The sequence below is a fragment of the Polypterus senegalus genome, chromosome 10 (genome assembly GCF_016835505.1).
Source record: "Polypterus senegalus isolate Bchr_013 chromosome 10, ASM1683550v1, whole genome shotgun sequence".
Taxonomy (NCBI): Eukaryota; Metazoa; Chordata; class Cladistia; order Polypteriformes; family Polypteridae; genus Polypterus; species Polypterus senegalus.
In genome coordinates this window covers 141,263,565-141,291,266 of record NC_053163.1, presented here as the reverse complement: position 1 = coordinate 141,291,266, position 27,702 = coordinate 141,263,565, and the positions used below count along the sequence as shown (strand labels likewise).

Here is a 27,702-nt window from a genome sequence, read left to right as displayed (position 1 = left end):
CTGGTGTTCTCTTGGCTGTATGTGTTTGGTCATTGTCATGCTGAAAGGTGAACTGTCACTCTGGTCTGAGGTCACATGCATCATGGAACAGGACTTCTTCAAGGACCTTTCTGTATTTTGCTGCATTCATCCTTTCCTCAATTCTGAGCATTTTCCCAGTCACTGCCACTGAGAAGCACCTGCATAGCATGGTATTGCCACCACCATGCTTCACCATTGCAAGGGTATTAAGCAAGCGATGAGCAGTGTGTGGTCTACACTAGACAACTTGTTTGGAGTTCTACCTAAAGAGTTCAGTTTTTGTCTTGTTAGACCAGAGACAGAGAGTCATCTTTCTCATGCTCTCAGAGTCCTTAAAAATGTATTCTTTCTAGTCAAGAATGGCTTCCGTCTAACTACTCTGCCATAAATGTCCAATTGATACAGTGCTGCTGAGATGGTTGTCCTTCCATCATCTTCTTCCATCTTAGCAGAGGACCACTGAAGCTCTATTAGACTGACCATTGGATTTTTGTTCTCCTCTATTTTTCAACGCCCTTCTTGCTCAGCTACTCACGTTGGCCAGATGGACGACTCTAGGAAGAGTCAAAGTAATAACTGTTGTGGCCACTGTGTTCATGGGAACACTGAAAGCTTTAGAAATTGTTTTGTATTCTTGCCCTCAACTTTGCCTTATCACAGTTTGTTTGCGGAGATCTGTAGAGAGTTCCTTGGTCTTCTTGGCTGGTTTCGCACAAGTGAGAGTAAGCACTATTTTTCTGAAGTCAAATACACAGTGGCCCTTTTACAGCCAACAGTCACTTATTAGCATAAGTCCACATTACCAGTAAGGGTGGCGCAGTGGTAGCGCTGCTGCTTCGCAGTAAGGAGACCTGGTTTATGCGTGGATTTTGCATGTTCTCCCAGTGTCTGCATGGGTTACCTCCCACAGTCCAAAGACATGCAGGTTAGGTGTATTGGGGATCCTAAATTGTCCGTAGTATGTGCTTGGTGCTCTGCCCAGAGTTTGTTCCTGTCTTGTGCCCTGTGTTGGCAGGGATTGGCTCCAGCAGACCCCCGTGACCCTGTGATAGGATATATAGGGTTGAACAGTGACTGACTGTCCTTACTAGTATTACATTTCTTTGTGAAAAACATCTGAATTTGACTCCATTGTTGCTGCTTTTCCAATTCAAAGCACATATTTACAGCCAGAGATCCATAACACCCTCTCAGCTAAGAAGATGGCATAATAGAAGGCAGCCTGACAAGTGTTATGCATCAGAATCGGCACATGCCATTTGCGCCTACTCTCCAAACTGACATCAAAATGAATTTAAAATTGTAAATAATGTTGTGACCAATTAATTTTGGACTAGAGAGAGACTGAATTTGTAGAAGATTTAAATGAAAGTAAGAAATGGGGCAAACAAGTGAACAGGAGTGGAGCAGGAAAACATCACACAGATGTAATGGAGCAGGAAGGAAGAGCACAAGTATAAAAATTTTCACCCTAGTAGAGGGGTCCTCATGTTTGGTCCTGGACGGTTGCAGTGACTGCACGTTTTTGCTTCAGTCCAGCTGCTTAATTTGAAGCCAATCCTTGCTAACAATGGAACGTATTATTTAATTTTATTGTCCATTAGTGTTTTCACTTTGTCAAATCATTTTCATATTGTAGATTTCTCTTTTCATAGAATTCATCCAAAAGATTTGTTATTCATAACATATTAGACCATTTCTTTCATCTGTGAAGCATGGTGAAGATTGTGTCATGGCTTGGGCTTGCATCTCTGCTTCTGAATCAGGCTCAATCATTTTAGTTGATGATGTAACTCATGATGGTAGTGGCAGAATAAACTCCTAAGTCTACAGAAACATATTGTCTGCCAATTTATGGAGAAATAAATCCAAACTAATCAGGAGGAACTTTATTATACAGCAAGACAATGATCCAAAAGACAGCGCCACCAAAACAAAGGACTGCATCAGGCGAAAAATAATGGAAAGTTTTGGACTGGCCAAGTCAATCATCAGATTTCAACCTAATTGAACATACATTTCTTCTCCTGAAGGGAACAGAGAAGGAAGAAACCCCACAAAGCAGACAAAACCTAAAAGATGTTGCGCTAAAAGCTTGGAAAGGCATAACCAATTAAAAAACAAGAAATCTGGTGGAGTCTATGGGTCATCGGGTTAACACGATTATTGTGAGCCAGTGATATACAACCAAATAGGAAGTATTTTTGAGTAATTTGGTTGAAAACATTTTGCTGCAGGAGTTTGCATGTTGTCCCCGTGTCTGCATGGGTTTCCTCCGGGTACTCTGGTTTCCTCCCACAGTCCAAAGACATGCAGGTTAGGTGGATTGTCCCTAGTGTGTGCTTGGTGGGTGTGGGTGTGTGTTTCCTGCGGTGGGTTGGCGCCCTGCCTGGGATTGGTTCCTGCCTTGCACCCTGTGTTGGCTGGGATTGACTCTAGCAGACCCCCGTGACCCTGTGTTCGGATTCAGCGGGTTGGAAAATGGATGGATGGATGGACATTTTGTTGCAATACTATTTCTGACTTGAATTGCTGGGTGTTAGGTTGCAAAATGTGCTCTGGTCTATGTGGTTTAACATATCAAGATGTAAATACCAGGGAATTAAAACTGAAACTCTGATCTCTCTTCTCATATTGATCTTTTGATGTCACACAAAAATGTCTTTTGTGCACATCAAAAAAAATTAATTGGCCTTGCTGTACCAATGTTTAGATTTGTATATAGTAGCCATGCCAAAGTGTTTCAAACTGCTGGGTTTTTAGAACCTGAACTGCTGTATGCTTTTTGCAGTGCTGATATGGAATTGAAAACTGCCATGGTGAGAGAAGATAAATAAGCTAGATGATTGTAAAGAAGAAGTGTCCTTATCATGGCTTAAAAGCTTGCCTGCTTAATTTTTCAATTTGTGGTGCATCTCATATTGAAATGAGTACCCTGATGCAGGTGCAGGTTACACTTGTTTATTTATTTATTCTTTGTGCTGGTGTGATGGATCCAGAGAGGCACTGCAGCACCCTGCATGCGGGTTTAGTAGGAGATGTCCCTTGGTGGGCAGAGCCTTTCACTATGTTTGTTTTCCCTTAAACAGCAACTGGTACAAATGCATCTATTATAGTGCAACACAAGCTGGCTCACCAGTGACCCCAAGAACAAAGCTGCTATGGGAGCCTCTTGGTTTGACAATGTACCACACATCCCAATGTGTTTTATCTGACAGAAAACTTGTGAAGAGATTAATGAACACAGCATCAATGGCAAAATGTGCCCACTAGGCCTGCTAGTAATCAAAACAGTTGTGGTAAAGACTATTTGTAGATTGTGTGAGGTCAGTTGGTGAAAATTCTGATCCTGTCTAAATGAAAACCTGTCTAATATGCCTTTATTCTAGTGGACTGTCAGATGCTGTTGTCAGAGGAGATTTTAGCTTGTGAACACAGTAGCTTAAAACAAACTACATACAGTATGTCGCTGCTGTGCTTTGTGTTATTCTAAACACAAAGCCAAACACTTACTGTATGTTGTACTGTAAGAGATACTAACTTTGATTCTTATTTCTTTACCTCTCCAAGATATTAGTTATTAACTCTTGTGTTGCCATCATGTTAGAAACCAAACTTAATCTACAGATCCCTGTCTTCTGTCCAGATTGGCACAACATTGTGGTGACTGATGAAAGTTGAAGTGGTTAGGTACGTGATTATTAACATGTGGGCCTTGTTCCTCCCTGTGGTGTTGGTGGAGGAGATGGTTGTACCTTGTGCATCTTAGCACATCGCCTTTAGTAACTGAACAGGGACCAATATCACCTCCTAGGAACGGGGCCATGCTTCAGTTCCCTGCTAGGTGGAAGCTTTTTGGTTCAGGGATGACACTGAATGCTGGCTATGAGAGAAACTTGATCTGTCCTTCTCAGATACAATGACATTTTGTCCAGTGTTCCTAAAATATTCATAGGCAGTCGGAACACATGTCACACTGTAGCAGTAAATTGTGGAGGTGGGGAGATTGTTTTGAAAGCTTTGATAATTCATGTTGTATGTAATCTTCACCAGACTATTAAGGAAATTCAAGGTGGAGTACTGGTGGTGTAGGTGAGTTGCCAGTGGAATTCCTCAGTATGTTGTTTGATTCTTTAGCCTCTTTTTTTTTTTTAATAATATAATCCTACAGTATGGACAACTTGCAAAACCACAAGATAAACATTTATCCATCATTCATTTTCTAACACACTTACCCAGTGCAGTGTTGCTAGGAGCTGATTCTTATTCTGCAGCATTGGGTGCAAATTGGGGAAACAAACCTGGACTGCGTGTCACACATCCTCACACTCGTTCAAACCCGACCAATTAAGTGTTAACAATTAATTTAATGCAGGCTGTTTTGTACCTTTAATGTCAACACCAGTCCCCAAATGCAAACTCCAATGACTACAATCAACCCTACACACTCTGCAGTCTTTTATAGGTCGATAATTAAGGGAATGAGACCATCTGAGTAATTAGAATCACTTGTCATTTATTTATCCCTATACTTCTTCTCAGCCAGAATTGTGTGACTTAACATGAAAAATGTCATTTTATTAAGATATTATTTGGGTTACGTGTAAAACATTGTCCAGAAATAAAAGCTTACATTTTGTGCTTTAGTTTCATATTCTTCTTTTCACATGGAATGCATATTTCATTAATGTATAACAGAAATAATCAATATCACCTCATTGTCCCAATACTTTTCCTACTGTCTGTACCAGTCTTTGGCATGTTGAACGGAAACCCAGGAGTATACAGGAAAAATGTGCCAGTCTTACCCTTGTGCCTGAGATTTGAACCAAGGACTCTGTAGCTGTCAAAAAGCAACACTAATCACTGTGCCACCCAGCTACTTGCAGACAAAATCAGCCAGTCTATAGTTAGAATTCCTTTTGTAGTGTGGAAAACTATGCAAGTGTACTTTGCAAAATAAACCAGTAGGTAAAAAAGTGCTTATCAAAAATACTTAAAGTAACCACTAATTAATAATGAAGTTTCTTTTGTATACAACACCTAGGTGCTTAGGCCAGTACTTAAATTTATATGGCTCCTATGGCACCTTGCATTATGTGAATTATCACAAAGCCCCTTTCAAAACAAAACAGTCATTATATAATGTTTTTTCACAACTAGCTAATGCCCCTCTGCTGATAACCACAAAGCACTTTGCATATCTGTGAATTTTTAGGGGATGCTAAGTCGGGCTTGACAAGGCAGAAGTCAAGTTTGGGGAATTTTACACTGGTAAGGAAAATGTGAATTACCCTACCAGTGAAATATCCCGAGACTCTTGCAGTAGGTGGTTAGCAAAGGGTAACAGCTATCAGATAGTTGAGGTCCTCTGTTCAGGTCAGCTGGAAGAAAAAAAAACTGTCCCTTCCAAAATGCTAGATGGCACAGAGTCTCAGATATATTCTTGTTGGACCACTTTATTAGATGCTGGCACCTAAGGGGCTGTCATGCTCTCCTCACTCTTTAGTGCCAGTAGTAGACCCGAAGTTGCAGGGACACCACACATCACTTTGTAGAAGTCTAGCTTGGTGCTACAATAGGAGAGTGCCCACTAACCCAGTTGCATCTTGGGGGGGAGGGGGTATCTTATGCCAGTTCTGGTCATGTGGTCAACAAACTTGAAACGGGGCATGAAATGAGAAACAATGGGTCAATTTATTAGAGGAACAGCGTCCAATTAATGGGAGGTGAAGAAAGGAGTGTACTGTGCTGGTACTGGAGGAAAAGAATGTCAGCCATATCCCCTGGTTAGACTAGTTCAAGACCTGCCTAGTGTGGCTTAGATGAAAAGCAGGTTTCTTGTTTTGCTTAGGTTATTTTATACTTTGAGTTTCCACTACAGTATGTTTAGTTGTCCCTTGTGTTCTTTGGTTTGCTTATAAACTTCTCAGTTTTGTTCAGCTTTGGTCTCCTTGCCATTTATCCTTTGTTAAAAGGAGGCTCAAGAATTCTGTACATCATTCACATTATATATTAGCACCTTTTATGAACAACATATTCATATAGTGCTGTATAAAGCAATTTACATGTCTGTCTCCTTTGTGAAATGTTACAGCAAATAGTGAAGTGTGTGAATTTTAAACTGTTTGTGCTGAGAGGGGTTGGCACTCACCTGAGTGTCTACTGGTCTGCAGATCTGGGTTATTTTCAGTATTCTCTGACAATGTGCCAGCAATTTCCAATGAAAACATTTTCATTATCGTTTGATAACTGATTATTTTGCTGACCCTTTCATCTATCTTGAGAATGTTATTTCCTGCAGATATTGAGGGGCATATTACAGGGGTTTTAATGTATGAAGAAGCACAAATTGTGGGCAGAACAGCAAAATGAAATTGTGAAAGCTTTGAGGTGAAGGTGGTGCTGCACCAGGGATCCATTCTAATACCATTTGTTTTTATGATGAAGGTAATGATCAGAAGGTTTGCCATGGGTGCTTTTATATGCCAGTGATCTCACATCTACAAAGCCTATAACATTATGAAGGACTGCTCCCACCACTCCCACAGTCTCTTAGCCCACTTCGATCTGGCAGAAAGCACTGCAACAGCTTTTACCCCTTGGCTGTCTGGACTTTGAAGTGTGCGCTGCACGTCCTGCCCTCAGTTCTGCTCGTAATAGCTTGTTTATATGAAATATATTTGTTATACTTTTTCCTACTGTTGTTTATTATTAGTTGGGTTATGATTATTTATTTATTTATTATCTATTTCAAATTATTAGTATCTTTTCAATTACCTATTATTTATTGATTTATCAACTCCTATTGTGGAAGAGAGGTGAAAAAGAGAGTGCAGGCAGGGTGGAATGGGTGGAGAAGAGTGTCAGGAATGATTTGTGACACACGGGTATCAGCAAGAGTGAAAGGGAAGGTCTACAGGACGGTAGTAAGACCTGCTATGTTATATGGGTTGGAGATGGTGGCACTGACCAGAAAGCAGGAGTCAGTGCTGGAGGTGGCAGAGTTAAAGATGCTAAAATATGCATTGGGTGGACAAGAATGGACAAGATTAGAAATGAGGACATTAGAGGGTCAGCTCAAGTTGGATAGTTGGGAGACAAAGTCAGAGAGGCGAGATTGCGCTGGTGTGGACATGTGCAGAGGAGAGATGCTGGGTATATTGGGAGAAGGATGATAAGGATAGAGCTACCAGGTAAGAGGAAATGAGAAAAGACTAAGAGAAGGTTTATGGATGTGGTGAGAGAGGACATGCAGGTGATGAGTGTAAGAGAACAAGATGCAGAGGACAGAAATCTATGGAAGAAAATGATCCATTGTGGCAACCCCTAATGGGGTCAGCCAGAAGAAGAAGAAGTAGTATAGTACTTCTGCTGCAGTTGGCCTCTATTTATATGTATGTTGCCCCGTGGTGCTGAGGAACATTGTTTCATTTCGCTGTATGCTGCAGTACTGTGTATGGATGGTATGACAATAAAGCCACTTGGAGTTGTATTGCTGGCAAATCGTGAAGCGGAGATGAAGGAGAAGATACTGAAAAACTAGTTTGGAAACAAAAAGCCGCATGGTAAATGCAGAAAAGAATAAGGTTAAGACTGGAGGTGAAGCAGCAGGAGACATTCAAGACGTGGGTGTCCCATGATATAAAAAGAAATGGTCTTGTGGAAAAGAATGCTTAGGAACATGGAAATCTGAGAGAAACGATTTGAGGGACAAGCTAACCTGAGGAAACCTGGAAAATTTTGATTAGTAATAATGGTGATTATGGTGAGGAGAGGTCTAGAAATATGTCTCTGAATTGATATTATTTTTCTTTTTTTTCCAAAATATATTGCTATTTGTTTGCTTTTTTAAATTTTCGGGCTTTCAGCTTAAGGCAGCATAAGGGTACTCTGTCTTCACCTCATGCCATTTTATTGGCTGTATTTAATAGACTTTTGTCTGTTGTAGTTTGATGACTTTAATGTTTTCAGACGGTAGGTATGTTTTGCTGATTTGCCAGCTGCCCTCACTTTGTTGTGTAATGAATATCAATTTATACAAGTATCCATCTGGCTGGTGTCTCCAAAACAAAAGTTCAGCTTGACGTAAATGGACTGACAAGTGCATTGAGCTCCAGAATTTGTCAGTTTTGTTCCTGTTGCATGATTGTTCATACTATATAAAAATGTTCATGATGCACAACTGTCCATTATGTATAACAGAGCACTTTGTGAGTGAAGATTGGCTCCTGCAATTAAACAAATACTTCATTGTGATCCTCTTGAAAACCTAAGTCTCCCTTGAATTTCTTAAATGCCGTAAACTTCTTATTTGCTTAGTATAGTGTATCGATGAATGGAATCATTTACAAATACAAAGGATTGCTACTTGCTCTTGGCATACATAGCATAGTGGACAGCAGTGTTACTTAACATGTCTGAGTTCCTGGGTTAGAATTCAAACCAGCACAGTGTCTTTTTGGCTTTGCTTGGCCTTATTATGACTGCAAGAGGTTTTTTCTTTTTCCTGCAGGTTTTTTGTTTTTCTCCCCGTGCATTTGCATGTTAGGTAACTGAGTGACTGATTGTGGTTTTTTTCTTCAATGGAGTGGTGCCTAATCCAAGCTTTGTTCAGGACTTCACAACAATGCTGTTAGGCTGGCTTTGACTTCCATGCTTCTGGCATGGGTTAAAAATAGTTTGGTGGTTTTATCATGCATTGGAATGGACACAATCTGATTGGCACAAAGCAAATGCCAACTTGAGTTTTTTTGTTTTATTTTTTCCCCTTACCTACAGAACCATGGACTTAAGTTCAATTTTCTGTTTTTTAGGCCAAGTACATCTCAACATGCATTGATGAAATCAAGCAGGAACTGAAGCAGGACAACATTGCTGTGAAGGCCAATGCAGTCTGCAAGCTCACCTATGTAAGTCTAATTTTAATTTTTCTTATGAGACTAGGGATGGGAGATAGTAGGGGATGAACCTGTTAGTTGGGTGCAATGGTGGCATTCTAAAGTAGTGCAGTGTTCAGAATATATGCAGATGGCAGTTGGTTGTAAAACAAAACAACAAAGGGTGGTGGTTGTTTTGTTATTAACAATTGAACCAGGATGACGCAAAAAGAGAATGTAACAAGTGACAAATAATTCAGGCAGTCACTTTCTAAACAACTTTGTCCTGATCGGTGGGGAGGGGGGGTGCTGTAGCTATCTCAGCCACCATAGGGCACAAGACAGGAGTAAACCCTGGAGAGAATGCCAGGCAATTGTAGCGTGAATACATACACACACACACCATCCATACACCAGGGCCAATTTAGCATCACCAATCCACCTAACTTGCATGTCTTGGGAGTGTGGAAGGAAACCCACACAGACACAGGGAAAATGCACAAATTCCATGCAGGATGCAAACCAAGGACGCAAACCCTGGTCTCCTTACTGAGGGACATCAGCACTACAACTGCGCTGCCGTGCCACCTGTTAGTCATAATTGTTGTCTATGGTAAATGAGCAAATTAAAATTGTTTTCCCAATTTATTTTTATTGTTTTAATTTTACCTTCTGTGTCACAGTGGTTGACGATGTTGTCTGTCATTTCTGGGAACATGGCTCAGTTTCCATCTCCAATGTCATTATCCTGATGGTAATATAATGGTGTCCCCACATTCATGTGATTTCTCCTATGGGTACTCTGGTTTCACCCTACTTCCAAAGATGTTATTCTTTGTGAATCAGCAATTAGCAATAGGACTACAGTGATTCTGAGTGGTGTTTTGGCAGATCCGATAGGTAATGTTTGGGGTTAGAAACTGTAGGTTATTAAATTTGCCTTTTGTTATTTTCATGGTAGGCATCACATGTAGTTAGTGAGGTTATGTCAATCACTTGCCTATCTCTGGAACATTTTCTGAAACTGCTGATGGAATGGCCATTTCCTTAATTTAGAATTCTTCATAGCTGGTACCTAATCTCTCATCTAAATTTTAGCAAGCTTCTGGAATGCACAGTGATGTAAGAAAATGGATGAGTGAATGGTTTGTCTGTAGGTGGCTTTGGAAGTGTTCCCTAGATAAGTTAGTAAGGGCAGATGTAAAGATTAACCCCCAATTGTGATAACTTGATGCTTGTTAAATGGGGACTTTTGATTTATGTCATATTTTTATATCCATCCATACATATACCTCTGTAGTCCAGTTGAAGGTTGTGGGAACTAGGGTTTAAATGGTATACCAATACTAAAAAACCCAGTATTTAAAGTGGTATGGTACAGGAAGTAAATGGTAGTAGTCAAGCACCTCACACAGTCGTTAATTAGCATGATCGCCACTGCTGATCTCCACCTGCAACCAACCATTTTTGATAAAATGTATATATTACATCTAGCTCTATTCACCAAGTGGACACCACCCAACACCCAAACCCCCTTCCCCATTTGAATGTACTTTATATATTAAAATAAATTCATTGGGGAACTCCCCTGGTTCAGGTTTTGTTGAAGACAGTATTTGGGTAGAAGGGAGGCTTTTGGATGTGGAGTGGAGCAGAGAGACTGCTGTGAGATACTGGGATGGGAGTAGTGAAGTATTATCTGTTACTTGCTTATTTACTATTTTGGTTCTAGTGCTGATTCTGAAAGCTGGTATTGATAACGAAGCCAAATTATAGTAGTGAAACTACCACTTATGGCATCATTTGGGAAAAGGTGGGAATATACATTTTTTATAGCATGTTATTGCTTATTAATTTGAAAGGAAATGTTTCTTGTTAGGTTTCCTCCCACGGTCCAAAGACATGCAGGTTAGGTGGATTGGAGATTCTAAATTGGCCTTGGTGTGTGTGTGTGTGTGTGTGTGTGTGTCCTGCGGTGGGTTGGCTCCCTGCCCGGGATTGGTTCCTGCCTTGTGCCCTGTGTTGGCTGGGATTGGCTCCAGCAGACCCCCGTGACCCTGTGTTCGGATTCAGCGGGTTGGAAAATGGATGGATGGATGGATGGATGTTTCTTGTTATTCTATGACAGTGTTCTGCATATCTGCAAAGTTTTAAACTTTTTTTTTAAACCGAACCTGGGTTTTGGATTTACTGAGACAATGCATGAATACTGTACTTCAATTCCAATCTGAAATTAAAAAAGCCTTTATTCTTGTAATTTCATTTTTGAACCTGTTACATTTATGATAAACATGATGATAAAAATGAATTATTTTTATTTTATATAAGGACTGTTTGTGATTTTGGCACTGTTTCCCCACAATCACTGCACCTTGTTCCCTTGCCTCTTGACATCAGACTGTTAAAAATCAGTTATAGTGGTAATGTGTGTTATTTCACGTGCACACCAGGCACAGAAAATCTTGATATTGGCTGATTACAGACAACCTTGGGTGATAATAGTTCTTTTAGAGTAGAATTTCCCCTCTGTCTCTCTGCATGTTGATTACATTTATGTATCTCTTTTCTAGACACTTAGTTTATGGCCATTTTCTGAGTTCATCAGTGTTGACTGTATTTTCCCTAGATTTTAGAAAGAGAAATTATGGAAAACCTTCGGGAAAAAAACATATCCCTTTGTGCTGCAGGGTAATTCTCCATTGAGGAGGATTTGAACTTGTCTGCTTGTCCACATTCTGTCATGTTGGTGGTCTTTGTAACACCCATGTTGTCTCTTGCACCTACTGTCAGCATGGCACCTGGTATCAAATTTGTGGGTGGTTAAATGTATGCCATTTTTATATTTTGTTTCAACAGTTGCAGATGCTGGGTTATGACGTCAGCTGGGCTGCTTTCAACATTATTGAAGTGATGAGCTCCTCTAAATTTACATACAAGGTGAGACAGTTTCACTGTTCTCTTTATTTTTTGGTGGTTTATTATGCCAAGTCAAAGTGCTCTGTTTTTGATTGCTTGTTTCTGCCTCTCCAGCGAATTGGATACCTTGCTGCTTCTCAGTGTTTCCATGAGGGCACAGATGTGATTATGCTGACCACTAATCAGATTCGAAAGGTGGGTTTTCTGTCATGTTTTTTATGGGGATTGCATTTATTTTTTCTTTTAGGCCTTGTTCACACGGGCGTTAAAATCGAGCGTTTTTTTGCTCAGAAGCGCCCGTGAGCGGATCAAGCACCGAGTGTTTTCTACACGTAGGAGTCAATGAGAGTGTTCAAACGGGCTTTGGTGACGTGCGTTTGTCCGGCAGCGCGTTTCTACGGCATCAAAAACGCTTGCATGCAGCTTTTCTTGGCGTTCAAAACCCAACAAACGCAAGGAAACCGCTTTAGTTCGCTTTCTGCGCTTTATTTTACGCTTCGGAGGACCGGATATATATAAGTTTACATGTTGTATATGAAAATATATTAATATTTTTATGTTTTCATATACAACATATATATTTTCATATTGCTTATTTTATTTTATTGTCTCATGTAATTTGTAAACCATGAACCTATTAATTTATGTTCTAATATAATATTTGATAACGATTATGTAGGGGGGGCAATCCATGGCGGGTTTGCATTTCAGTGCATAACACCGGTGTAAGCGCACACTCGACTACTGTTTCCTTACCTCAAAGTGACAAGTAGTCTCTCTTCGGGGCTAACACCAAGTCGCATATTGGTTGATCGGCGTGCAGTGTGGCATTGCACCAGCTGCAGCAGACAATCAAAAGTGGAAACCGACATCCGACAGTAATTAAAAAACTTGCACGGAAATTTTCGCATTTCTTCATAAAGCACAAAAAAACTTCCTTTAACCCAGTGTTTCTCAAATAGTGGGGCGTGCCCCGTGGCTCCGCCAAGGGGTCGCTTGACCTCGGGAACATGCTTTTTATTTTTCTTTTAATTTTTTTTGAATTTAGAATGCACTTTAAATCTTTTCTGTTACATTTAATAAAGCTATTCTTTGTTGTAAATTGGTCCATATTTCTTTTTTTATTCTCTTATATGTTAATAAGGATACAGTGTTATGCAGAGGTGTACTTATAACAATTTTATAGACAAATGATACCATTTAGTCGCGTGGGGGGCGCGAGATGTTTTCTTCTTCCTAGGGGGAGCATGACAGAAAATAATTGAGAAGCACTGCTTTAACCCGACGTTGTGCAGTCAGAGGTAGCAGCGGCAATTTTTTCTCTCCCTACATCGCCGTATTACGAGTATTTTTAAAACAAGAAGATTCATATCTAACATAGCAAAATGGTCCATATTGAAAGGAGGCACCTCAAATAAAACGATAAGGGCTTTCATATCCAGTTCTCGACACTGCCTCCACAGGTTAACACACAAACTACAATTTGGGCTGCAGGCTGGCGTTAGACAGAGACAAACGAACGCCGGTGTAGAAGTCAATCGATCGCCACCACAAAATGCAACATAAACGTCTAGGACGTTCAGAGCAAGTTCGTTTATCCAAAAACGCCCGTGTGAACAAGGCCTTAGTTTTAAAAATTTGTACTATTTTATTCTCTTCTAACTCCTGTAACTCTTCCTCCTTAGGATCTCAGTAGCCCTAATCAGTATGACACTGGTGTGGCTCTAACTGGTCTGTCTTGTTTTGTAACCCCTGATCTTGCCCGGGACCTGGCCAATGACATCATGACCCTGGTGAGTTCACCTCTGTGAGAATACATAGATAGATTGATATTACTTTATTGACCCTTTTAGGGAAAATCGCATATTCCTGCAACAAAACCAAAAGAAAAAAAATTTAACCTATTATTCTTCAGCTGTGAGCCAGAACTATACACACACAATTTCCCCAATGTGCATTTAATGTATAGTATCACTAAGGAGAGTATTTGTTAAAGAGAATGTATTTGTTATAAATACATATAAGTGAAGGAGGGCACAATGGGTGCGGGTATTATATAGTCTGATGGATGATGAGCCCCCAGTAGCACTTCTTAGCACACTATGGTGGGATGTGACAGTGGCTGAAGGTGCTACTGGACAATGTTTCATAGAGATTCATGATTGCCTGTAATTTTGTCATCATCTTATTTTCTGCTGCTGGCCTTTCTAATTAGTTTATTTGGGCATATGGTGTTACTCCCTGTGCAGACCACAATGCAGAATAGTACATATCTATTTGCATACATATATATACACAGTACAGTCCCACTTAACCGGCCACTTCAGGACTGGACCCATGGCCAGTTGCCATTTTGGCCGGTTAATCCGATGCATACCTATTTTCATGCAGAAAAATATTTTTAAGGTATGTACTGTACCTCTTCGACGTTCCTGAAGAAACCATATCCACAAGGCTTCATCCACAATTTCGCACACAGGTTTTTTTCTCGCACAACAACTGGATAGTGTGGTGTAGCGGGTCCACAGCTCAAGTCAAAAAGGCCCCCAAAGCGAGGGGGCATGGTATGTGTGGCCGATCGGTTCCCGGGGAATTCGTGATGCGGGCGATTAAGTGCACAGGTGAGGAGACATCCACATCTGTAACTGTTCCTGGGAACTGCTAATTGCCACATCTGATCCATGTCCCTGTGATAAATAGAAGCACGAGGCAGTTAGGATAAGAGGAAAATACGGGAGGTTAATGGAGAAGGAAGCAGGTAGAGGAAAGCCAGTGCAGGAGAGCGAGCAGATTTGATGGAGCAAAGGCAGGCAGCTGGGAGGTGAACCCCTGCTGAAGAGAATTTGGACAACACTCGGTGGGGCTGAAGAAAGCGGTCGCTCCAGCTGAGTGATCACGGAGCTGGAGTGACCGGTATTGAAGACGTTTGGCCATCGAAAGGCAGTGGCAGTCGTGGAGGCTTTGGGCTGGTTTAGCCCCAGCGTGAGCTCCCTGGCCGCTGAGGAAAGAACCCAAGTCTCGGTCTAGATGGAGCCCGACATAGCCAGGGATCGGAGGAATACCGGACCAGTGTGGAAGGCAGCTGCATCTGCAGGTAGGGCGACTCCCCTTTTGCAAAGCCTGATGGGTGCAGCAGGGGAGCCACCAGGTAGAAAGAAGGCGGCACCGTGCTTTGGATTTTAAGAGACTGCTTCCAGCCATTGTTTTAACCTCGTTTGTGTTGTTTTTAAAAGACTTGTTTTTGTACTAATGGATTTCAACCTCTACTAATTCACTGATTTTAATAGATTATTTATTTAAAGAAGACTACACTTTATTTAATTTGAACACTGTTTTGTTGTTTGCTGGTTTTAAAATACCTCTCACCTTCCAGGAAAGAAGGAAGTGCATACATATAATATTAAGAAGAACTCGGGATTTAAAAAAAAATTATTTTATTTTAACAGGCCGGTTAATGCGAGGCCAATTAAGAGGGATTGTACTGTAGTACATTATATATTATACGCACAAACATTGTTGTGTCATGGGAAGAAAATGTGTCATGGCGGAGTGGTGGCTATGAGGCTAGGCATCTGTACTGGCAATCCGAAGGTTGCTGGTTCGAATCCCGTAAATACCAAAAGGGACTCTGCTCTGTTAGGCCCTTGAGCAAGGCCCTTAACGTGCAATTGCTTAGCGCTATGAGTAGTGAGAAAAGCGCTGTATAAATGCAAAGAATTATTATTATTATTAAATATCTTCTATATTTGAGTAGAGCATACAGTTGTATAAAGAGATTGATGTTGTGACTTCTAGACATGTTAAGCATATCGAAATACTTAAAACTGTCGAGTAAACACATGCTGGATATCTTTATTAACATGTTTAAGATTGTATAATGACGGGACAAGGCATGTGAGGAAAACATGGCTGATTAAATTCATTCTTTCATCTTTAATTCCCGTCTGTTTTAACTGGGTATCAGTTGATTTTCTTATGAGACTATTTTGAGCAGAGGGAACACTTCTGACATTCTGTGGTTTTAAGAGAAGGAAACATTTTTGTGAAAGGTTAAAAGCTTTTTTTTATTTTTGAAGATGTCACACACTAAGCCTTATATACGCAAAAAAGCTGTTCTCATCATGTATAAAGTGTTCCTCAAGTACCCAGAATCACTTCGTCCAGCATTCCCGAGACTGAAAGAAAAACTGGAGGATCCTGACCCTGGTAAGTATACTTCATATGTACCTTCTCTGAGTTGAGGTGGTTACGTGAGTGCATCAGAATGACAAGACATAGTCATTATTTGTAAGAAGAGGTGTAAAATTGAGAATGTTGAGAATAGCATCAATATATTTCTGCCACTGATGAGAATTCCTTCAGATGACAAGAAATTACTGATATCACTAAAAAATGCAGAATGGTACAACTGCTGCCTAAAGGACCCAGTGTCATAGGTTTCAGATCAATACTGGGCCATTTTTTGTGTCTAGTTTGTTTATTCTCCCTGTGTCTGCAATAATTTTCAGACAACATACTTAAAAACCTGTGTTAGGTATCCCTAAATAAAGTGTGAGTAGGTATGTGCATGTGTAATTTTAACATAAGTGACAGATATGAGTAGGTTGTTCACTGCCTAATTCATCCTATCATCAGTGAAAGACTAGTGTAGTATTATAGTTTTTTGTTTTTTTTTGACTGACATTGTGATGTAATTTACCCATTCCCAAACACACAGGTGTGCAATCAGCAGCAGTCAATGTCATTTGTGAACTTGCCAGACGTAACCCCAAGAATTACCTGTCCCTGGCCCCATTGTTCTTTAAGCTCATGACCTCTTCAACCAACAACTGGGTCCTTATCAAGATTATCAAACTGGTAAGCCATTGAACTGTCTCATTCACAGTTGTCCCGATTCTTCTTTGCTTGTTTTAGTCTCATCTTTTTATCGCTCATTATAATTCTTCCTATGTGACAGTTTGGTGCACTAACACCACTGGAGCCCAGGCTGGGAAAGAAACTGATTGAGCCACTGACCAACCTTATACATAGGTGAGAGTTTTCCCCTCAACAGTTGAGACTTCTCTGGGGTGCTCATTTACTTAATGAGGATTGTTACAAAGGAGTTTGTTGTGACTTTTGGCTTAAGGACTTTCTGGAATAAGTTTGGTGCCCAGGAAAAGCTGAATCTAGCTGTATTTCATATGGGCTTCATCAATAACTAACCTTTTGCTATATTTTTTTTTGCAGCACCTCAGCAATGTCTCTGCTTTATGAATGTGTTAATACAGTCATTGCAGGTTTGTAGGAAAAACATTTTTCTTTCTTTTTTCTGTTATTTTAAAGCTTTCACCTGAGATCTCACTCTCCCTGCGAGACAGATCTGGACATGCTTCACTTTAACAGTCCAGTTGGTGCTTTGCGAACAGTAAATACCCTAAAGCCTTGGGAAAGTTGACTCCTTTTATCAGCTGGGCAGGTGTTAAGGTTTGTAGGAGAAAGAAAATCAATTTTGGGGTGAGAACAAGGCATGGAGTTGTCACACTCAACAACTATGATGTGATAGACATCTGGCTCTACTTGAGGAAAGGGCTGCAGTTTGGCTCAAGTAACAGATCTGTAAAGGGGAAAGAGTGACAATACCTCAAAACGGAAGATGAATAATGAGGGTGGAGTTTTAAAGGTGAAAAACTTTACAAGCTCTTTGTGTTGAGGTGAAAGACTTCCAGGGATGTGAAAGTAGGCCCCAGTGTTATGGGGGAAGGGAGTGTATAGGCCTTTCTATTAAGAAAGAACCGGGAAGATGGACTAGGAATTGTCATGCCCATTTACAACCAGAGGCTTCTACACACTACATCCTTCACAGATGCATTTCTATAAGTGAAATTAATGGCATGCTGCACTGGCTTGTGAAGCTGTGCATCATATGGAACAAAACCTATGCATCAGTTTAAAGGCTGTAACATTTGTCTTTACATTCTGGCAGACTTGTATTTAACTCCTCTTAGAATGACAATTTTCTGTCTATTAGTTTAGTTCTGTTTGGAAGGGTGTCTTTAATATTGTGTAAAATAAGAAATAGAATGAATGTAGCATTTAGGTATTGCTACACGACTGTTTATTTTTTTCCTTCTATTTGAAAGGACCCTTTATATATAAAATCCTCTCCTCTTTTGCTCTGATAAAACTTAAAATGTGAACACTGTTAACTTGAAAATAAATGTGATTGAGGTACATAAGTGACTTAAAGAGCTACTTTTAAAAAGTGTCGGGTCACATTTATCTCTAAATGTCTAATTTCTGTTTTTCTTTTCCCAGTTTTAATATCCTTGTCCTCTGGGATGCCCAATCATAGTGCTAGCATCCAGGTGAGTAGATTCTGTATATATTTTTTTCTCAATGTTTTAATGTTACCTGATTATTTTATTTATTTTTTTAATTAGTAAGTGTTTCTAAGGTACAGAATTGGAGTGACAGAAGTCACTTGTGATTTTGTGATCTCGGTCCAAATATTCCTTCCATTAAAAAAGTAAAGATCTCTGTCCATTTCTTACATGTGTAGTGAGAAGTCAAGCAAAATGACTCCTTTTATTGGCTAACTAAAAAGATTAAAATATGCCAGCTTTCGAGGCAACTCAGGCCCCTCCTTCAGGCAAGATTGCATATTGTTAACTTTTTAGTTAGCCATTAAAAGGTGTCGTTTTGCTTGACTTCTCAGTACATTCATAATGGCTAACATGGTACAACACCCAAGTAACTACTTACATGTGTAGAAAAAAAATTGTTCCACAGCGCTACATCAGCATGCAGGAAATTTTGAATTAACCACAAAATAATTTGAAGATAATTAAATTTTTTTTAATTTTTTTTTATTAATTTTATTACACTCCATACAAAGCAATCAAGTTTTTACAAAAAGAAAAATAGAGTTAAGAACAGATCGAAGATAATTAAATTTTGACTGGAGTATAGAAAGTTTTGCAACATTTGTTGGCCATCTTGAGTGAGTGAGTGAGTGAGTGAGTGTGTGTGTGTGTGTGTGTATTTGTGTATGTGTGTGTAAGTGAATGTGTAAATTATTATCATGTCATTTTTAATGTGTGCATTGTTAATAGTGACTTCACCTAGTGGAGTTTGCTACTTGAGAGTCAAAGCTGGCTCAAGCTAGAAGATTTCTGTTTCGTTGGCCTGGACATATTACAACTGAATGAGAGAGTATTGAGATAGAATGGCCAGTATTTCCTTCCTCAAAACCAAACAGAAGCCCTTTTTAGATTGTTGTGGATTCCAGGATATTTCAGAGTAGTAACAAAAAATGCTTGTGGCAAGTAGTAATATTTAAAATATGAAGAATGTTGGACACGCTGCAGCTTGAATAGGCTTTTAACCTACAAGTAATTCTAAATTCACTAAGCACGTTCACCAAATGGATAGGTAGATCTTTTGCATGGATACTATAAATTTAAGTGTTTAATGAATCTCGTGCAGTGTGTGGGTAGAAAATTCCAATATGAAGATACATGCTTATAGTGCTAAAAATTGGGATGCAGCCTTTTGCACACTACAAATTGTTGCTTTTAAAAGAAATTGATTCTTTACATGGATTACACTGGGAAATAATGTCTACAGTTAACTGTAAAATATGCATCTAAGCAAATATGTTTGTATGGGGGGTGAAAACACTTGCCTTATGGAAAATTTCAAAGTCAAATTGACTTACTCTGTTTATTTAACCCCTGAAAGTCCTAACTGGATAAACTAGTTGGAAAATTAGTGCTCTGATAACATTACTCTTGGATTTGACTGAGTATTTGTGGCATAATGATAAATGACAATTGTTCACTTGCTTATAATCTAAAAGCATTTTTTTTCTTCATTCATTTTATCGCCTCTCAACCTTCAGTTTTGTAATTAAATACAATAACTTTCTTTTTTTTTTCTGGCTTTCTCACGTGCCCATTACTAGAACTGCCAGAATACTGGCCACAAATATATATTCAACAGTATACACAATTTATACAAAGAAATACACAATTTATTTTTTATGATATACTGTATATAATCTCAAATATGTTTGTAATATATACATCTATATAATACACTGTTGTTTGTTTTCTTAATGCACAGTTGCAATATTGACTGGATTACGGTTCTGTTAGAAAATGATTCTCTAGGTATAGGTGTGTGCATCAGTGGACCCTGTGATTAGATTAGATAAACTTTATTAATCCCATTGGGAAATTCAGATGCACACAGCAGCAGAAAAGTAAAAAAACAAGGATACAGAATTAGTGGACAAATAGTACAGCCAATTAATCAATCAATTGATAGATACATAAATATTGTGCAAATATTTCAAAATACGCTTGAGTATATTGAATTGCCTAATAGCAGTGGGCAGAAAAGTCCCCCAGAGGCGCTTCTTAACACACCATGTTGGAATGAGCCTGTGGCTAAAAGTGCTCCAACACAGCACCTCCTGAATGGGGTGGAGGGCATTTTTCATGATGGCATCCCATTTTGCCACCATCCTCTTTTCCACAACAGCCTCCAGTGTTGTCCAGGGTTAGCTCTGGGATGGAGCAGGCTTTCCAGTTTGTTCAGGCATTGCATATTTTTTGAGCTCAAGTTGCTTCCCTAGAAGACTGCAGCGTCGAACAACACACTGGCTACCATAGTCTAGTATAACATTTTCAGCAGCTTCCTGTATACATAAAAAAATACCTGAGTCTCCATAGTAAGTACAGTCTGCTCTGATCCTTTTGTGCAGTGCCACTGTGTTGTCAGACCATTCCAGTTTGTTGTTTATGTATTTATGTGAACCCCCAAGTACTTGTAGTTCTGCACCACTTCGACATCCACTCCCAGAATGGTGACTGGTCTCTGGAGCTCCTTGGCACCATCAGCTTTTTTGTCTTGATGATGTTGCGTTTCACCTTGTTTGTCCCTGCACCACAAGACAGAGTCCTCCATAACCTTTCTGTACTCTGATTCATCTCCTTTATTAATGCAGCCTATGATGGCGTAATCATCTGAAAATGTCTGTAGATGGCAAGTGCTGGTATTGTGCTGGAAATCCCTTGTGTAGAGGGTAAACAGAAATTGAGACAGGATAGTTCCCTGAGGTGCTACAGTAATACACACCATGGTCAGGTAGTCCATGATCCAGGAGTTTGTAGGAGCATCAGGATTCAAAGCTTTGAGCTTTTTACCCTGTTGATGAAGCAGAATGGTGTTAAAGGCAATGAAAAAAATCAAATAACATTATCCTGACTGTGGTGTTGGCTTTATCCAAGGAGGGAGTAGGCTCTCTGGATCATGTAGATCAGAGCATCCTCCACAGCTACGCGTGTCTGATAGGAAAACTGCAGAGGATCCATATGTTCTAAAACCAGGCTGTTTTAGGACCAGCATCTCATGGGTTGATGTCCAAGTGAATTAAATTAAGTTACAGAATATTTTGCTCCTGGATTGTATTCCTGGACTTGGAGAAGGCCTTTGATGGAGTACCACATGCAGTAGTTATCTGGAGTGCCCTCCGTGAACATGGTGTACCCAAAGCTTGTGTGCAATGGATCCACCTATTTTACGCCAATGTAACAAGCACAGTGCAACGTCCCGTCGGAGCCTCTGTGCCCTTCCCAATCTGAGTAGGTGTCCACCAAGGCTAGGTACTATCACCCTTGCTCTTCATCCTATGTATTGACACAGCTACGGCAGCTATCCAGACACTGGTTCCATGAACTTTGCCTTACGGGGACAACATTGTGATCACGGAGGAAACAAGAACCGCCCTAGGGCAGCAGACGCAGTGGTGGAAAGACTGGCTAGTCTAAAATGGCCTGCAACTAAACCTCAAGAAGACTGAATACCTCAAATGTGGCCAAAGACAGAAGGTACAATACGAGGGGACGGCCATGACCTGAATAAGGTCACCAAGTTCAGATACCAGGGCTCTTGTCTAAGAGCTGAAGGTAGCATCCTCCCTGACTCCCACACACACTTTCCTGCGGTGTGGCTCAAGTGGTGACAAGGCACGGGCATCCTGTGTAATCGACAGATGCCAAATTACGTCAAGGCAAAAGTGTAGAAAATAGTCGTTCAACCAGTGGCACTCTAAGGCATTGAATGTTGACTGGCCACCGCACAACAAGAACAGGTGCTCCATACGATGGAGATGAAGATGCTCCGATGGGCTCTTGGACTCATGAGGTGGGATCATGCCATGAATGTGGACATTAGGAGAAGAATGGGAGTGGCGCCGATCACTGAGAAAATTGTGAAAGGCTCGATTGAAGTGGTATGGATTTGTCCTACGTTGTAGCTAAGAACAGACCGTGTCCAAGATCACACTTCACCTCAGCCCAGACATGCAATCAATAATGTTGAAGACCCAAAAAGCGCTGCTCAACTGAATCAAGGAGGACATGCGACAGATTGACATCAACCTGGATGATGCCCTAAATTTGAGGAAGTGGAAGGCATCGAAAGCAGCAGACCATGATTAGCGTGGGACAAACGCTAGGAACGAAGACAGAATATTATACTTTGCTTCTAAAGTGCAAGGTTGCTTTTAAGATCTAGCATTTATTAGAAGCTGGCACTCAAGTAAGCAAAGGATTCTTTAATTTGATGGAAATACTATTAAAATTAAAGGTGTTTTACTTCCCTGAAATTCTAAAAGTATTTTGCATTGGTACAAGTCGAAGTTCAGAGCCAGGTTTTAAGAAGAGAAAAAGGGCATGCCAACAGCTATGTGTCTTTGGCAGTAAAATATGAAAGTGCACATAAAAGAGATTTAAGCAGACTCGAGAGCAATTGTTTAGTACAGTCGAATCAAAAAGTACCATTCATATTTTGCTATGCTGCACTATTGTGCTGAAATCATGTAAATTAATTCTTTTTCACATCAAGCCACCCTCAGTACCCACAATGACAAAGTGAAAACAGGATTTTAGTTTTATATAATATAAAAATATATATATAAAAGAACAAGGGGACTTCTCCCCCTGCTTGCTTCACTTGCCAACCCCCTGGACTACGCTACATGCCAACCACTTCGCGTCTCTGACGTTTGTGTATGTTGATTTCACTTTCACCAAACAACAACTCTCTTAATTCTCATGGATACACCTCTTCATTGGAAAGAAACACTACTTTTCCCTGATGGCAACATGAATTAGATGATCTAGAAGTTTACAACTTAAAGTTTAATCCGACCAATTTATTTCCTCTCTTTTCGCTGTTCTGTTATTTCACCGAGTAAGAATTAACGTTTGCGCTAATGCAATCTTTACTATAATTTTCTAGAGACTTTCAAATTTTAGTACTTTAATTATCTCTAACCTGCTCTGCATTGTATTGTGCCATTTTTGAACCTCTTTACGATGTTCTACTCTTGTCATCTACTCTTTGTCTTTTATTTCCGGCCCCAGGTGTGGTTAAATGTCTTGGAAAAAAGTCTTGTCTCACGGGAATTGAAAGTATCTCTTTGAAAAAGTCACGCCTTGTCTCGTCCCAGGATTTTTTTATATAATAGAGAGAGATGACAATTTTTAAAATATGCTGTTTAAGCTAAGGTGTAGTTTATCTAAGACAAATCAAGTGAAGAAGTTAGGGTTATTGTCATTTGTGCATAGTACAACAAAATTTGTACTTGCCTTTCTCCTCAGAACAGTTGACAAAAATATAATACATATTTACCTCTGATTTATATCTTCTTGTCACTTTTTTGACATCATCCTTTACATTTCAACAGCTTGATATCCAAAACCAGCAGTACAACAAATTACAATTGGGATTTTGAGGTTTTTCACCTTCTGCTGGCAATAATCTTGTGCATTACATGACAAAACTGTTAATGTTTAAGTTTATATATAGCCATACTTTGGTTTATTGTTTAGTTCAGTTGTCCGTTAACCAGACAAAACAGCTATTAGGGACACAGAGTTCAGTTTTGAGAAGTGTGGCAAGAATTGTTGAGTTGTCATTTTACAAATCAGTGGTGAACTTTTATGAAAATTATCCTGAAATTTTTTTCCTGGTTGTGGACCATTTTGGTACTGCACAATTGTTTCTTTTCACTTTATTGACGTGAATTGTCCACATTCATAAAATGTAGTTTGTAACAAAACCATATCTAAACTAACACCCAACTTAAACAAAATATTGAACTGGAATCTTGGAAGGATACAAAATATAAACAGCTGTTTAAATCACTTCAGTTATAAATTATGTTTATCAAATAAGCAAATTAATATATTTCCTCAAACACACATTGCACACGTATACCTTTTGTGTAAAGATGCACTCCTGGAAGACATTTTAGTACAGTGCCAGTTTAAAGGAGATGCTTTTCTATCATATTTCATTGTTTAATAATACTGTATGTTTACTGTAAGCCAGGTTGCCTGTGATATCAGTTTATTCACTCGTGTCTTCATGTCGGACAGAAAATATGGATGCACAGGCAGACTGAAACATACAATCATATGAAAAAGTTTGGGAACCTCTCTTAATTCTTTGGATTTTTGTTTATCATTGGCTGAGCTTTCAAAGTAGCAACTTCCTGTTAATATATGGCATGCCTTATGGAAACAGTATTTCAGCAGTGACGTTAAGTTTATTGGATTAACCGAAAATACGCAATATATATCATTACAAAATTAGACGGGTGCATAAATTTGGGCATCCCAACAGAGCTATTACATCAATACTTAGGCTGGAGTTATACTTCACGCGACGCGACGCATGCTGCAGCTGACGCTCCTGCTACGCAAGCGTTGTAGTGTTTATACTTGCGCGCGTACTTTATGTAAATCTGGAGGAATCCACCAGGTGGCAGTGCGAGATATTATCGCGGTGAGAACATGTTCGGCTTCTCTGTGTTGTGAATTGCCTAAAACACCTATTAAATTCCGATAACACCTTACCGCAATATCTCTGAAAAGGATGTTTATTGATTAAAGGCCTCAGCTCATCGCAAGGTGAATACAAGCACACACATACACTAGCGTCATTTTAGCGGCACCAAATCCCCAAATCTGCATATCAAGGAAAGCGGAGCACAGTGTGGAATACAAGCAGGAAATACCAGCAATGTAACTCCCTGCAAGACAGCAGTGCTATCGCTCCGCCACCGTGACACCCCCATGTGTGTAATTATTCCCCCATGTGTGTATTTATTAGCAGTATTCATTATTTAAACGAAATTATATGTAAAATGTAACATACACATTTTAATGCATTTCATCATGAAAGTGATATCAAGTATAAATCTAAAGATTCTAAATGTGCAGAGAGTTGGAATATCATACATTTAATTTGTTCTGTTTGGCGATCTATTGCTGCTTTCCGCTGCTGAAGCAAAATGCCGACATACAGATGCATTCGTGGTGCTTTTATATTCAAGTGTCGCATATTCCCGATCGTAATGACACGATACATTTTAAAAGTCTCACATACTATCTTTTGTGCCATCTATTTTTTATTGTTTTACTTTACCTGCTGTCAGGTCCAAGAAGCTCGTAGCGATTAAAAACTGGGATGACGTTTATGACGGTCTGCTTTAATGATAAAGTAAACTACGAGGTTAAAGTGGACATTTCGAGATTAAAGCCGAAATTTCCACTTTAATCACAAAATACATGTTTTTACCGTGTCCTTTATTTTTTTCTCAGTGGCTCAAATATAACGCTATACATTATGTTGTTGTTAAGTTGCAAAAATTAAAAAATAAAAAAGACATATAAATGACACGATACATTTTAAAAGTCTCACATACCATCTTTTGTGCCGTCTATTTTTTTTTGCAACTTCACATTGGCTACATAATGTATAGCGCTGTATTTGAGCCATTCATCAAACAGCAAAGCACGCACATCGATCCCCGAAGGATCTCCATAGAGGCTTGCTGTCACATGGAGATAGTAAACAGAGACTCTGACGTCACGTTCCGACTTTTAGCACACTGCCCCCCGACTTTTTGCTGGTACTGCAACTCGCGCACGCGCGCTATTTTTGAGGACCTGCTCAGAGGACGCGTGAAATGAACGCTGGGAACGCGTGGCAGCCGTGATGCGGGCGCGTACGCGTTCTGAGCGTGAAGTATAAATGAGCCCTAAGTTGAGCCTCCTTTTTGAAATAAAACAGCCTCTAGACGCCTCCTATAGCCATTGATGAGAGACCATTCTTCCATACAAAATCTCTCCAGTTCAGTTAAATTTGATGGCTGCCAAGCATGGACAGCCTGCTTCAAATCATCCCATAGATTTTCAATGATATTCAAGTCAGGGGAATGTTACAGCCATTCCAGAACATTGTACTTCTCCCTCTGCATGAATACCTTTGTTGATTTCCAACTGTGTTTTGGGTCTTTGTCTTGTTGGAATATCCAACCCCTGCGTAACTTCAACTTTGTGACTGATGCTTGAACATTATCCTGAAGAATTTGTTGATATTGGGTTGAATTCATCTGACCCTCGACTTTAACAAGGGCCCCAGTCCCTGAACTGGCCACACAGCCCCACACCATGATGGAACCTCCACCAAATTTGATAGTAAGTAGCAGGTGTTTTTCTTGGAATGCAGTGTTCTTCTTCTGCCATGCAAAGCGCTTTTTGTTCTGACCAAATAACTCAATTTGTGTCTCATCAGTCCAAAGCACTTTGTTCCAAAATTAATCTTGTCTAAATGAGCATTTGCATGCAACAAGCGACTCTGTTTGTGGCGTGAGTACAGAAAGGGCTTCTTTCTCATCACCCTGCCATACAGATGTTCTTTGTGCAAATTGCGCTGAATTGTAGAACGATGTACAGATACACCATCTGAAGCAAGATGTTCTTCCAGGTCTTTGGAGGTGATCTGTGGGTTGTCTGTAACCATTCTCATAATCCTGTGCATATGCCGCTCTTGTGTTTTTCTTGGCCTGCCAGACCAGCTGGGTTTAACAGCAACTGTGCCTGTGACTTTCCATTTCCTGATTACATTTCTTACAATTAAAACTGACAGTTTAAACCTCTGAGATAGCTTTTTGTAGCCTTCCCCTAAACCATGATAAAAAAAGGTCTTTTGAGAGGTGCTTTGAGGATCCCATGCTGTCACTCTTCAGAGGAGAGTCAAAGGGAAGCACAACTTGAAACTGACCACCTCAAATACCTTTTCTCATGATTGGACACACCTGTCTATGAAGTTCAAGGTTTAACGAGCTAATCCAACCAATTTGTTGTTGCAAGTAATCAGTATTGAGAAGTTACGTACATTCAAATCAGCAAAGTTACAAGGGAATCCAAATTTTTGCATAGCCAGTTTTTCAAATTTGATTTAATTTCATACAACTAAATACTGCTTAACTAAAAGTCTTTGTTCGGAAAACACCCCAGTACTCAGATGTTCCTAGGAAATGAAAAACATACCACTGTTATCTGTTTTTGTTGAAAGTAGAATCAATTATTATTCAGACTGAGAGGGGTTCCCAAAGTTTTTCATATGACTGTATCTTATTTGTTATGCATCTAAATGCAAAAAAAAAAAAACATACAGCAGCCTTTTTTGTTTAAAACCAATTGCAGCAGGCAATTAGTATAATGAAATCTAATTGTAAAATAACACATTCAAACTTGTTTAATCCAGGGAGTTTCTGTGTGTATGAGTAGGCCCTGAGTGGACTGACACACACTGTCCAGGGCTGTTTCATGGCTGGCATATTGTCTGGCTCCCTTGAAACTCTTTATTTAATATTATTATTTACTTATTTGGCTGACATTTTTATCCACGCTGACTTACAGCATTTGAGATGAAATTGGTTACTTTTCGTTTGTTTCTTCCGGTTGCAGCACAGGCAGGTCACACGGTGTCAGTAGCTGGATTAGATCCCACAACCTCAGTGTCTGAAGTACAAACTCTTAAT

At 39.7% G+C, this 27,702-nt stretch overlaps 1 protein-coding gene across 4 annotated transcripts in view; it reads left to right on the top strand.

Annotated features, from left to right (window-relative positions):
* Window positions 1–27,702, top strand: part of ap3d1 (adaptor related protein complex 3 subunit delta 1) — an 86,750-nt gene that overhangs the window by 26,344 nt on the left and 32,704 nt on the right. For all 4 annotated transcript variants that reach the window (XM_039766895.1, XM_039766893.1, XM_039766892.1 and 1 more), the window contains exons 2-10: window positions 8,838–8,933; window positions 11,757–11,837; window positions 11,931–12,011; window positions 13,502–13,609; window positions 15,893–16,022; window positions 16,534–16,673; window positions 16,774–16,847; window positions 17,046–17,095; window positions 18,114–18,163. In XM_039766895.1, coding sequence (XP_039622829.1) covers window positions 8,838–8,933; window positions 11,757–11,837; window positions 11,931–12,011; window positions 13,502–13,609; window positions 15,893–16,022; window positions 16,534–16,673; window positions 16,774–16,847; window positions 17,046–17,095; window positions 18,114–18,163 — 810 coding nt within the window. The remainder of the gene's footprint in view (window positions 1–8,837; window positions 8,934–11,756; window positions 11,838–11,930; window positions 12,012–13,501; window positions 13,610–15,892; window positions 16,023–16,533; window positions 16,674–16,773; window positions 16,848–17,045; window positions 17,096–18,113; window positions 18,164–27,702) is intronic.